The following is a 14,151-nucleotide window of genomic DNA, read 5'->3' as shown; positions in this document are numbered from 1 at the left end:
TGACAAGATTCCCTGCATTATTTGTTGAAGAGCTTGTCTCTTTTTCAATGTATGGCTTCGATACCTTTGTCCACATCTAGTGTGTGCAGCTGCTCCGTTCTACTCTACTCTTGACCCTCCCTGACTTTGTGTCCATACCATGTACTCTTTGTCACTGGGGCTCTCTCCGATAATTTGAAATCTGGTGTTTTAATATTTAATGTTATTCTTTTGGCTTGGCATTGCTTTGAGAATTTGTGATCTTTTGTGTTTTAATGTGAACTTTATGAACCCTTTTACCATTACAAAGAACACCACTGTAGTTTTGACAGAGGTTGTTTTGAATTAGTACATCTCTTAAGAATGTAACAGTTTAACATTTTAAATTTTGCTGATCTGTGAGCACCGTTTACTACATCATTTTGTATGTTCTTCAATTTATTTTGTGCTTTAACACCCTCCCCCCCAAAAGCCATGGTTAAAAACTTTGTCAACAACGCATCAAGCTTCATCTCCAAGAATCCTGGTGACTGGGACTGTGCTAACTTCAATGGCTAATGTTTTTTAAAAAATTAATCTACAGTTTACTGTCATTTCCTGTGCTCAGAATTAAATATTACTTTAAAGATTAAAAAAAATGACGTGGTATTTAAAGTCTTTTGCCTTGTGTTAGACTTTCAATTACTAGACAGATTTAAATAAGCAAACAAATTCATAAACTATGGCTCAGATGTTGGAAATATTTAATATAAAACACAGATAACTATAATAACATAGGCTAATGTTTCAGAAAGTATGCATGTTATGCATATCTGAGGGCCAGCTCAGCAGTAAAGTAGTACCTAATAGCAACAGGGATAAAAATAGAAGTGACAGAGCTGAAGAAAGCTCAGTGTGGCTAAAAACAGGCCACTAGAAGTTACATATACTGAAAAACAAGGGAAAAATTACCAAGTCTGTCATAGTCTCAAACGTTCTAACATATGTGAAATGAAATCTCAGACAGAAAACTATCTGAAATGCTACTTAATGATTTATATATGCTTAGCCCAGGGAGTGGCACTGTTGGGAGGTGTGGCCTTGTTGGAGTAAGTCACTGTGGGTGACTTTGAGACCCTCATCCTAGCTCCCCAGGAGCCAGTATTCTGCTAGCAGCCTTCAGATGAAGATATAGAACTCTCAGCTCCTCCTGCACCATGCCTGCCTGGATGCTGCCATGTTCCCACCTTGATGATAATGAACTGAACCTCTGACCTATAAGCCAGCCTCAATTAAATGTTGTCCTTATAAGAGTTGCGTTGGTCGTGGTATCTCTTCACAGCAGTAAAACCCTAAAACAGCTATTAAGACATTTTCAGAATTAATGATAAGGATAAATGTGGAAGGGGTAAAAGAGTAGAGGAAGGGAAGAGAGATAACATAGTATTCTGGAAATCAAAAGTAAAACTGAGAACAGAAAAAGAGGGAGGCAAAACTATCTTAAATGTGATCAAGTATTTTCTCAAAGCTGGAAACAATTCACTGCCAATAAGTATGTATTTCTGAGAAATAAACATAATTATTTTTAAAGGAAAAACAATACATCAGTCTAAACCATGATAAAGAGAGAGGGGGGGGAGGTGAGGGGAGCACTAAAAGGTAAACATATTAAACTTTTCCAGTTGTTTTTAAATATTCTAAAACAGGTATCTGTCTAACCTATAACCCATAGGCTGCTTGTGTCCCAGGGTAACTTTGAATGTAGACTTATACATCTGAACATTTGAACTGCCTGTCCCCACACCCACATAAAAGCTATGGATGAGTGCACATATTGGTTTTTATAATCCTTATGCTGGGCAGGTGGAAACAGGCAGATCCCCCAAGCTCATTGGCCAGCCAGTCTAGCCAATCAATGAGCTCTGGGTCAGTAAGAGAACCTGTCTAAACACTAAGGTGAAGAATGTTAGAGGAAGACATCTGTTGTTGCCATGCTCTGGCCTTCACATTCATTTGTATACATATTTAAGCAGGACCTGTACACACACACACACACACACACACACACACATCTTTTAAAAAGATAAATCAGAAGACAAAATTTTCTATAAAATACCAGATAGTAAATATGTTCCTTTGTTGCCATACCAGCACATCAACAGGCACAGATAAACGAAACCGATTCTAAGCAAGATTTGATCCATGGCACAGAGTCTGCTAATTCCTAAAAAAAATTAGGCAATGTATTAATTATATGTTCTCTAGAGGATGTATATGTGAGGAACTAAAGGCTGCTGAAGGATACTCTAAATACTAATCAAAAGAAATCTGGGATAGAAAATTAATACCAGAAGAAGCATATCTAATCTTGACTGGATTTAGATTGGATTTACAAGATACCTAGGAAAGGTTAGTGTAGTGGCTATTCCTGGTTGTCAACTTGACTATATCTGGAATGAACTACAACCCAGAATTGGAAGGCTCACCTTTGATTCTGATCTTGAAGCTGACCTGGATTTTGGTATGAAGATCTTGAGGCAAAGTGGCTATGAATCCCAGGAGTTTAGGGCAAAGAGATCTGAGTTCAAGGTCACCTGGGACCAAGACCCAGATCCAGTTGTGGTGGTACACACCTTAATTTGGGCCACACCTTCTGCTGGAGACTTTCATAAGGACATTGGAAGAAGGAAGAGTCTCTCTTTTAGACTGACTACCTGCCTTGTTGGACTGAGCCACTGCTAGATCCTTGGACTTCCATTCACAGCTGCTGCTGATCATTGTTGGGGAGTTGGACAACAGGTTGTAAGTCATCAAACAATTCTCTTACTATATAGAGACTACCTATATGTTCTGTGACTCTAGAGTACCCTGACTAAGACAAGTTGGTACCAGGAGTTGGGTATTCCTGTAATAACTTGACCATGTTTTAGGGAGGACAGTGGAAGGACTTTGGAACTTTGAGCTAGAAGAGCTATTGGGATGTTAAGAGCTCTGTGGGATGTTCTGTAGGAGCTTGGAAGATAATGTTGAGAACAGTGCAGAAGATGGAGGCCTGGCTTGTGAAATTTCAGAGGGAAGATTAAAGACTCTTATTTTTTTTTTTTTTTTTTTTGGTTAGGGCCATGTTGTTTGATTATTGTGAAGATTTTGTGGTTTTAGTTAGCTGGGGCTTAAGAATCAGCTGTGATTAACTAGATACCAGAACTACTAAAGCGAAACTTTTGCATTAATGGGACTATTGATGCTGGTCAGCTAGAGCTAATAAATTAGTGGCAATTAAGAAGAGACCAGCATCACTGAAGGGAAATCTTTTCGGAAGCGTTTTCTGAGAGCACAAAGAGTCTGTGTTCCAGAGATACCCAAGGTTGTACCTCATGCTGTGGCTAGACTTGGTCATGTGTAAGAGTCACCCAGATGGTACTGATTTTGAAGGCACGAAGGGGTCGTGAAGAGCAGCTGAGGCTGGGCACTGTTAGAGGCCATGGAAGGCCATTAGTGAAGGTGCAGCTCCAGGTGAAATTGATGGCCCAGGACTGAAGGGATCATGCGGAGGAATTGAGGCTTGGCACCATGAAGAGAGCCTGTGAGGCTATTAGTGAAGACTAGTTGCAGCGGCGGATGGCAGTGTTTCGAAGATACCACTACCATGAGATGACCACCAAGAGCAGCAGCAGCAGTGGAGCACAGGCAGCTGGAGCCTAGAAGACAAGGTGTGTGCTACAAAGGGCAGAGCTGGAGAAATGACCTAAGCCCTTGGGAGCTCAGAAGAACTCGTGGGTGGATCCTAGATATTGGATGGTTACTTTTTGATTTTGTTTTTGATTGTGACTGTGCCCTGGTATTTTTCCCTCTTGAAGGAAGAAAGTGTTTTAGTGGAACCCTAGTTAAGAGACTTAGACTTGTAAAAAGACTTTGAATTTTAAAAGAGATATTTTAAAGGGATTGAAATTTTAATATGAAAGAATTTGTAAAGACTGTGGGACTTTTAAAGTTATTTTGATCTTGGGGATGAATTAGAGCGTAAGGGTTGAGGCTTAATAGTGATGTGTGTGTATGTCAAGTTGACAAGGGGTCAATTATACTGGCTGGTTCTGTGTGTCAACTTGACACAAGCTGAAGTTATCACAGAGAAAGGAGCCTCAGCTGAGGAAATGCCTCCATGAGACCCAGCTATAAGGCTTTTTCTCAACTAGTGATCAAGGTGGGGAAGGACCTAGCGCATTGTGGGTGATGCCATCCCTGCGCTGGAAGCCTTGGGTTCTATAAGAGAGCAAGCTGAGCAAGCCAGGGGAAGCAAGCCCCTCTATGGCCTGCCTCTGCATTAGCTTCTGCTTCCTGACCTGCTTGAGTTCCAGTCCTGACTTCCTTTGGTGATGAACAGCAATGTGGACAGTGTAATAAACCAACCCTTTTCTTCCCAACTTGCTCCTTGGTCATGATGTTTGTGCAGGTGTAGAAACCCTGATGAAGACAGTAAAGCGTTCGTCCTTCTTATGGTGTTGTTTTGAAAACAGAGTCTCTCTATGTAATCCAGACCTTCTGCCCCTGTTTCCCCCACCTTGAAGTGCATCCATTATAGGCATGTACCATCATACCAGCTTGTTAGATAACATCTTATTTACTTACACAGCAACTGCCAATTGTGTACTGTTGCTGGTTTTATGGCACAAGGAGGAAGGTTTGCTATATCCTAACCATGTTCATCTGTCTGTGAAGATGTATCCAGAGATGATTAGAACACAAAGACTCAGACTTAATGCTTTTACTCACTGATGGATTCAAACTACAGACTATGGCTTCATACAGACTACAGGGAGGCGGTGGGACTGTAGTAGAGATGGAGGAAGTAGGTTTCTGGTGTGCCTCTGAAGGATATAACATAGACCTGAACCCTTGCTGTTCCTGCCGTGAGGTAAGCAGCTTCAGCCACATGTTTGTACTGACATAATATTTTCTATTACTTCAGGCCCAAAGCAATGGATCTAGTTGACAAGTCACTAAATCTCTAAATCCAAACCAAAGTAAGTCCTAACTACCTCCCTTTAAAATTTCCATAGGTATTTCTCAAAGCAACATAAAATACAAGGCATAAATTCCATTTTGTAGAGCAGCCCTCATATCTAACCAGAACTCACTGCTCCTGTAGTCATGGCACTACAACAAACACCCGCAGCCTATCTTCCCTGGTAGAATGGTATTAGCATGCACAGGTGGACAGCGCTACTGCGACAAGATGTGGGTTAATAAATGAAAATAATAACAGATCAGTGTGAGGAGACACCTCCTACAAGTTATTTGTCAGATAGACTTCAAAGGTTCCCAAGACAACACAGGCTACTGCCACTGCTCTTATTTCCTTAATGTAACTAGACAGTGTCACCCTACTTTTAAAAACAAAACATTTCAGTTGCTGGACACAGGGAAATCAAGCTGGAACTGATCTGGAAACTTCATCTCCACTGCCTGCTTTGTACCAACCATGCTGATGGTGCTATGCTGATCACTGAGAAGAAAAATCTATACTGAGCTTACCAGGGTAGATCCTGCATGCTACAAAACCATCCTGTAGTGACAACTCTGGTTTCTTTAAAAGATAGAGAACTATTATAGAATGTGCTTTCATTTTACTCCCAGGTGTAGGGATGTGGAGCTGCTTTGGACTGTAGTAGCAGCTCACCATGATGTGCCTCTTCCTCTAGCAGAGGTGTGTTTTTGAAAGCTGCAGATAACTTTTCAGAAGATGTATAAATGACAGGGCCCTGAGAGGTGTGGTTTGGTGGTCCTTCAGGGGAGCTGGTTTCGGTTTGCTGGTAGTCATGTTCAAAGAAGAAACAAGAAATCAGATTCAGATCTCCCTCTCTCTTTTTCTCCCCTCTACTTTGCTTTCTCTCCTATCTAATGACGGGGGTGAAATGGAGGTAAGGGAGTGGGAAGGATAAAGGGCGGGAAAAAGAACACATAAAGTAGCAAACACCAGCCGCATCATCCTACTTGGCAAGATATGCCCAAGGTATGTGAAACAGTGGTGTTACTGCTATACAAGCGGGGAATAAACTGCTTTTTGATTGAACTCAAGGCTTGGTCCACAGGAGGAAATTCATGCCTGTTAATTTAAACATATCCGAATGCCCATGGACTGAAAGGATATAGTCCTTAGGCAGGTACTGGGGTATGAGTGACAACCTAGTACTGTTGTTTAACTGAACGGGCATATAGTACAAAACTGTCTTTCAAATATTTGTTTCTACCCATTGGCTAGTACTGTTCTTAACCTGAGTCTGAGAAGCTTTTTATGCAGTGTGCAGCAGTGAATACAGAGGCTCCAAACTGATCAAAGTGCTCTGAGTAAGTGACTGTTGAGCGCCCTGCTCTAAATAAAACCTCTATAACAAGTCCCACAAAGCTCAGAAGAGGGGGCAGAAAGCCAGTCAGAGCTGGAGCATGGGGAAGAGTTCTGTGAAGTGCTGCTGTCCTGTATATAAGGAAGTGCTGCTCTTACTGAGCTCACAGTACTGCAGACACTTGCCTAAGACCTTCCTTAAGTCTGGGAGTGCAGTTCCTAGGCTTGACAACAAGCTCTGGCTATGCAGGGCTCGCTCAGGTGAGAGAAAGCTGAAAGAAGGATATTTGGAACACAATTTCTGTTTTCTTTTCTTTTCTTTCTATTTATTTAATAAATAATAATTTCATTTATTTATTTATTTATTTATTTATTTATTTATTTATTTAGAGACAGGGTTTCTCTGTGTATCCCTGGCTGTTCTGAAACTGACTATGTAGATTATGCTGGCTTTGATCTTGGAGATCCTCCTACATTTACCTTCCAGTGCTAGGTTTGGAGCTCAATTTTTCTCATTCTGTTATAAATCTAAAAGTACTTCAAATAAAAGGTTAAAAATTATAAGCCAAAATGTATTTATGTACAGACACGCGCACGCACACGCACACACACACACACGGAGTGTGTGTGGGGGTAACTGAAGGATTTTAGTATTTTAGATGGGTCAGTTAGAGGCAATTAAAATTTTTGCTTATGCTTTCTAAGTTATTTGTAACAAGCATGCTTTACTTGCTTTTTTTACTTGTACTGACTTGGGAAAATTATAATACATACTCTGATTTTTCTCCACAAAGAAAATTTTAATCTCAATAAAAATAAAATATTTTAATTTTAATAGTGAATTATATATATATGAAATAGATGCACCCTAATATCAAATTCATAGTTTGAAATTTTTCATACTTTTTAACCATATTTATTTTCTGTAAAGCCTCCAATTCGTATCCTTAACTCTAATCTGACATTGTTAAAAAATCCCAGTTTAATATTTACTTTGCTATTTTTCTTTTGTTCTTTACTTAAGTAAAGTTTTTAAATTTAATAAAGTGAAATGTACTCAACGGATTATTACTTCCATCTTTGAAAACCCTATCAAAACCCCCTCTACACTGTAGGCTACCTAACGGTAAGGGCAGTTAACTGTATTGCTCTCCCAATCCTCCCCTCTCTGTGGAAAGAATCCCCATCCACAGCCCACTGCCTTTAGCTTGTCCTTCCCAGAGTTATAGCCAGTGGACACCGATGGACATGGTTTTCACCAGAGCCAAAGCATATGATTTAAAAACCAATAGTAGGCTGAGGAGATATCTTAGGGCATAAAAGCACACGCTGAACAAGTTTAGCTATGTTCCATCCCACACAGAAAGCTGGATCTGTACTACAGCACTCCTAGCAGTGCAGTGGCAGAAATGAGAGACCATGCCTCAAAGCAAGGTAGAAGCAGAGCCAATTCCTGAAAAAATGTCTGATCTCTATACTCAGGGCCTGTCCTTTCCCTATTGCCATGGAAAGGCTAGGTCTTGAAAGTGCTGCTCTCACTCATTGGAGATCTAGGAAGTAGCTGGCTATGAGGATGAGATATGAAGACAAGCTATGGCAGGTGACTTGGAGCTGACACTGTACAACTTATAATGAGAGGAAGAGGTCATGTTGTTCTGAGAAGCTGAAATTTTATGACGGTTGCTGTAGTAACACAAAATGTTTGCCAATTATCTTCACTTTGGAATAATTGACAACTCACACACCATAGAGTTTTGGGGTTCCTCAACCTTTTTCTCCCCAGTTCGGTGTGAGATAGGCTATGTTCAATACATACTAGAGTCATTTATTCTAGTGAATGATGCTCTAATTTGTCTACAGAAGAACTTACAATAACAATGACACCAATATGGTGATTCTGGAGATACGGCTTAAAGCAACTGCTATAGTATTAATTTTTTTTTTGAGTTTATATCCTCTTAAAACTGGAGTTTATTTCTCTTGACTCTGAGCAAAATGGATATCCCAGAAAAGCATTCTACAGTTATTTCTTGGTGCTATGTATCCTGACACAGTGTGTTTTACCCTGCTTAGAGGCACAGCAGGATGAAACAAACACGAGGTTTGTCACCAGGCACAGGTTGCTTCAAATACAGGACATCTGACTGCATATTTAGCTTTTCTCTGGTATTTACCTTCTTTCTCTTCTGCAAAGTGGAATAAGATCTTATCTGGCTATAAGAGATAGGTGTGAAGGTTAGTGCCTAATATACACTGTAACCTAAAATAAACCAGAGAAGATTAGGGTATTGAGCATTGAAACGCTGGCTAACCGCAGAGGTAAAATTAAATAAGAGTATGCTAGACTTGCCAGGTGTATGGAGAAGCCTGTACTTTTCTAGACACATGTAAGTGATATTCTAGGAGCCAAATTCTAGGAAGCTTAAAAAGTACCCTAGGAAGAGAACTACTTCAGAGTATGGAAAACTTCCCTTTGACAGAGAGTATAACTAAGTCTAAGCAGAAGTATCTTATTACAATCTCTGCTTTTAAATCAGGCAGCTTTGTAGATCTTATGTAGCAACTATCTTAAGAACTGCTCTCCTAACCTGGTGTGTGTTGGAGATAGTGACTGTAGTAGGGTGGATTATGGTTTCATTGGAATGCTCCTGAAAAGACTTGGCTCCTAATAAAAGCAATGTTCTGAGAAGTTACTCAATCATGAGGATCCTGACCTCATTTATAGATTAATCCACGTATAGGTTCATAATTGTATAGGAAGTTATGGGAAAACTTGGGAGGTAGAACTTAGCTGAAGAGAAATGGGTCATTAAGTTATGCCCCTGGAGGCTATGTATTAATTTCCAATCACTTAAAACAACTTACATTCCCTCATTCACATCAATGTGGTATAAGCACATGTAATGTTTACATGTACATGTCTGTCAGGTACATCTGCTCATGGAAACCAGAGGTCAATATGGGTATTGTTGTCTCTCACTTCCTACATGATCACCCCTTTACATTTACTTATTTTGGGTGTGCAGGGGAGGTAACTGGGGGAATATATATTTGCCATGGCACACAGAAGGGGAACAGAGGACAATTTTGGGTAGTCACTTTCTATTGTGTGAGATTCACTACCAGTCTCCAGACACATTTTTCTTTCTCTGCTTCTGGTCTGCTAAAACATGGGCCACTCTGTTCAACTGCAGGCTCCTGGCCATGATGTTTTGCCTCACCATGAGACCAAAAATGCTGCCAAGCAACCATGGACTGCTGAAACTGAGAGTGAAAATACATCTTTTCTTCTTTAAATTGATTTCTCAGGGACTCTGTCAGAGTGACTTTCAGAACTCTAACACTGAGAAATGGAGAAAAAGTGGCATTGTATCTACTGGTTATAAACCTAACACGAGTTTGTAAGTGGGCAGTGCTCTGGGCAGCTAAGAAAACATAATGCTAGTAGGCTTGGCTGGCACAGGCTTGTAATCTCAGCTACTCAGGAAGCTGAGACAGAAAGACTGGAGAAAGTAGCTTGGCTACTTTCTTATTGAAACCAAGCTCTGCTCCAGGATCCGAGATGGGCTAGGGCTCTGGGTGTCATCGCATCGTAGAGTGAATTCACAACAGCCTGGGTAACAGTGAGACCGTCTGGAAGTTTTAAACACTGTAAAAGGACTGGGTGGAGTATAAATCAGTGGTAGGGGGGGCTTGTCTAACATGAACATGGCCCTCAGGACAATCCCCAGTACTGCATGGAAAGGAAAAAAGAAGCTGGTGCTGCCACCCCTAAACATGGTCCCACAGCCTCTGTCTTTCCCTGTAGGAAGATGAACTTTTATTTTACAGAGCCAAATTACAAAGACAAAATCTCAAGTCCTTAAAAAAATTTCTGATTACTTGTCTCCTTAGAATTATTTTCTTTAGTAAGTGCTGTTGCCTTTAATTTTATAATTAGGTCTTTACTTGAGACTTCTTAATCACCATTGTTTCTTATTTTAGAAAAGGTCAACTATTTCTTAACAAATAGTTTAAAACTGAACAGATTAATGTGTAATTTAAATCGTATTTCTAAATACATTTAAATAAGAGTTAAAAGTACATTTCTATTATAACTTAACTACTTATAGCTGTTTGGTACACAGCAAAGGTCACCAGGCTTCTTTTCAAGTTTCCCCTAATATCTCAGAACGGCTTTGTCCTTTTTCATAGCTAGATATAATTTACTAAGACTGTGAGATTAAGACTATTTTCAGGAACGATGATGCTGACCTACATGAAACTGTTTGAAGAGAAGGGGCAGTACAGATACTATGGGCTCTCTTACCTGACCCTGAGAGCTGAGCTTTGGGTGCAAGGAGGGATTTGATTTTACTCAAAGGCAGAAACCCAAGTTTAGAAAATTAATATGTGTTCTTCCAGAATCATAGCTAAAGGGTGAATGCAGGATTTGAAATTAGATCTTTTAAGTTCAATTTCTGTTTCATTTACTTTAGCATAGTATTTAGACACTTGGGGTAAAAAGAATTTTGTCAGTTTCGAAGAGTTGATATCTTTATATACCTCGATTCTCTTTTTGTTTTCCCCTCCCTCCCCCATCACTGCCCCTAGGTATTTCCCCATGTTTTTGTGTGTGAAGGTTATCTTCCTCGACATTGGTATCCCCCATGTTTTTTTTGTGTGAAGGCTATCTTCCTTGACGTTGGTATTTCCCATGTTTTTTTCTTTTTTCTTTTTTTCGGAGCTGGGGACCGAACCCAGGGCCTTGTGCTTGCTAGGCAAGCGCTCTACCACTGAGCTAAATCCCCAACCCCATTTCCCATGTTTTTGTGTGTGAAGGCTATCTTCCTCTCTTCCTCGACGTTGCTTTCAGCTTACTCTTGAGACATGGTTTTCTTAAACCCAGAGTTACAGACCAGCTTGCATGGGGAACCCCATCTCTGCCATCAGAGTGGAATTACAGGGCCCTACCAAGCATTTTATATGAGTTCTGGGGATCTGAACTCCACTGTTCTTGCTTGTGTGGTGAACACTCCAATGGCCTCCTCAGAGTATTTGTTTTGTTTTGACCATTTCCATATTAATAACTTCCATTTGTTTTTAGATAGCAAACTCATCTAAAAGCAAATAAGTTTCTAAGAAAGGCTTTACCTATGTTTTATAGCTTCTCCTATGCAACACTTTAATTTCTGAAGACCAACATTAACTATGCATTAAGGCTTTGTCAGGAATACCATATTTTTAGAATTACTCTATTTTAAAAGCGTTTAGATGTTAAATTATTATTCTGAGTAAGAAAGTACATGCCTCCTAAGGCCAGGCATGGTAGCACAAACTTGTAATCCCAGCACTCAAAGAGGCAGGAGGATCAAGAGTTCGAGGCCACTTTGGTCCACAGAGCAAGACTCTGACCCCAAAACAAAGAACAAGACAGGTGGCTGTCACTCTGTCACTCTAGATCCAAGACATCTAATGCTTTCTTCTGCCCTTCATGGTATAAATGTGGGCATCCACACATATGCATAAGACATGCATAATAAATCTTTAAGTGCATAAAAATGCAAAAGAAAGTATTCATTAAAACAAAAATGGCTACTGTATATCTGTTACAAATAAGTTTAATGCAAATAAACTATAGTCTAATGTTAGTATACATATGCATTTTGATGAATCTTTTGAAAAAATTTAATTAAGCTACCCTATTGGCTAGAATAAAATACAAATTCATTAAAGCTATGTATTTTAAATCTCTTGTGGAAAAACTATGAAAAAAAATTACTTTTTGATTGAAGATTGACCAAAAGTCCCATTAGCCACTTTATAAATGCAACTTAAAACAAAGAGGCATTAGCAAGATTCATCAGAAATCTACCAGAATTCTACCAGAAAAAGAAAGTCAATGCACAGAACCTACTATTAGCAGATATAAAGGTGTGCACAGAAGCGTTCATACACATACTTGACCCATAGCATTTAAGTGTCTGGAATATCTATACCTGTTCTTCATTAGACGAACTTCTCTCTTTCGTGCTGCTTCTTCAGCAGGCTGTGTAGGAAGTGCTGGGGAGGACGCCATAACAACTCCAGGGGCAATGGTGCTAGTGGGTGCTGTGCGAATCTGGTATGTTTGTACATCGCCAGAGGCAGCTGCAAAGAAGAGTGAACAAGTTATAAGACACAGAAACACAACAATTTAATTCAACTATGTCTCCAATCAATCTAAACATACTTAGATTAAAAGGGAAACAGGGAACATGATCCTAGCTAAAAAGAAGATCCCAATCTACTGTACTATTAGCACACGTACAGGTAAGGATGCCTTAGTGTCTCTGCTGGGTCTTATAGTTATGCTGTACTGAATGGAGATCTATTATGTGGTTTACATGCTTGTCAACCTTTAGTCTAGAAGGAAAATGGGGCCCAGAACAGATGATTCTTCTAGATAAAGGTCTCAGTGTCTTCCCTTGATTGGGATAAAGCCACATTAAAAATCTCAAGTAGACTCTTGCCACGACATAAAAACGACATGATTTTTCATAAAATAGCAAAATAGAAGAGAAAATGAGCATATGGTAAACTATTATAAATGTCTAATTCAAACAAAACTCAAAGTATGAAAAACTGGACATTTGATGCCAATCATGGTATATGTAAACATATCTTAATATAAGTGATAATAAATACATAAGAGCTGGATATTTTTCTTTTCTGTTTTCTAAGATAGGGTCTTACTATGTAGCCTTGGCTGTCCTGGAACTTGCTATGTAGACCAGGCTGGCTTAGAACTCAGAGATCCACCTGCCTCTGTCTGTCTCTGCCTCCCAAGTGCTGGGATTAAAAGTGTGTTGTCACCTCACTCAGCTTTGGATTTTCCTAACCATACAATTTCCATATGTGAAAAAAAATCATTTGTCCATTATTTGCTTCTAGAAACAGTGTGATGATATGCTCTAATAAGTACCCTAGCACTATGTGAGAGATCTTGAAGGTCTTCATAAAATCATCCGTATTAGTTTAAAATACCAATTGTATCGTTTGAGGGACAAAGATTTATATACTAAACATGTTACCATATTCAAACTGACGTTGAGAATTCAAAGTCACTGACATCCTGCTTTACAATTTTTTGAGTACCTGCATGTAAAGTGAAAAGGTGTTTTACTCCCACTAATAAGCAAATATTTTTTTCAAATATCATTGGTCTAGTAACAAGATACATAATATAAATATATTAGAAATTATTAAACAAAAGATGTTTACTTGGTGTTTTGGTATGATCCAAAAGTAATATCCATGGTGAAGGGATACGACTCTCATTAACACACACAATTAGTTATTATTAACAAAAATATTTTTAGAAGCAAATATTATTTTCTTACTGTATAAATTTTTAATCCGGTATAAACTATGAACTGTTCAATGAATTTTGGGAAAAAAAACCCCAAAATCCTCTAGTCTGTCGAGGACTTAAGGACAACTTACTCTCCAATGAGCAAACTTGCATAATGACATGTGCTCTTTTGAAATGTTTTTATCTGAAATCAAAACTGATGACTTGAGAAAATCTCTATATTCCTCTTAAGTAAAAATTAAAAAACAAAACAGATAAACAAAACAGAGAGCAGAATCCACTAAAGCTCTTCCATAGTGACCTGTAGCAAACAATGAGGTGGGAAAGGAAGAGGCCCAAGGAAGCTGGGCGTTACCTGAAGCCATGTAGCTTAGCCACAGCTTCCTCAGTTCTCTTCTAACGCATCCTGGTTCTCCCTCCCCTGACTACTGAAGGCACTGAGGACAGGTATCACCCTTTTAAAGCTAAAAGATAGTTGTTTTTATGCCATGACATTTTTGTCCAAGTGGGATAATGGAAA

At 39.3% G+C, this 14,151-nt stretch overlaps 1 protein-coding gene across 6 annotated transcripts in view; it reads right to left on the bottom strand.

Moving 5' to 3' along the window:
• The window catches only part of Creb1 (cAMP responsive element binding protein 1), a 68,337-nt gene that overhangs the window by 15,119 nt on the left and 39,067 nt on the right, over window positions 1-14,151 (bottom strand). For 5 of the 6 annotated variants that reach the window (XR_004387729.1, XM_032901223.1, XM_032901224.1 and 2 more), the window contains one exon: window positions 12,277-12,427. Coding sequence is in view for 5 of the 6 variants with exons in the window: in XM_032901223.1 (XP_032757114.1) it covers window positions 12,277-12,427 (151 nt within the window). In the remaining variant the exon portion in view is untranslated. Of the gene's footprint in view, window positions 1-12,276; window positions 12,428-13,350; window positions 13,679-14,151 lie in introns of those variants that run through there. The other variant, XM_032901227.1, reaches the window with a different exon arrangement.

This window comes from Rattus rattus, chromosome 4, assembly GCF_011064425.1.
Source record: "Rattus rattus isolate New Zealand chromosome 4, Rrattus_CSIRO_v1, whole genome shotgun sequence".
Classification (NCBI taxonomy): domain Eukaryota; kingdom Metazoa; phylum Chordata; class Mammalia; order Rodentia; family Muridae; genus Rattus; species Rattus rattus.
The sequence above is the reverse complement of the archived record's forward strand: the minus strand, read 5'-3'. Positions and strand labels throughout refer to the sequence as shown.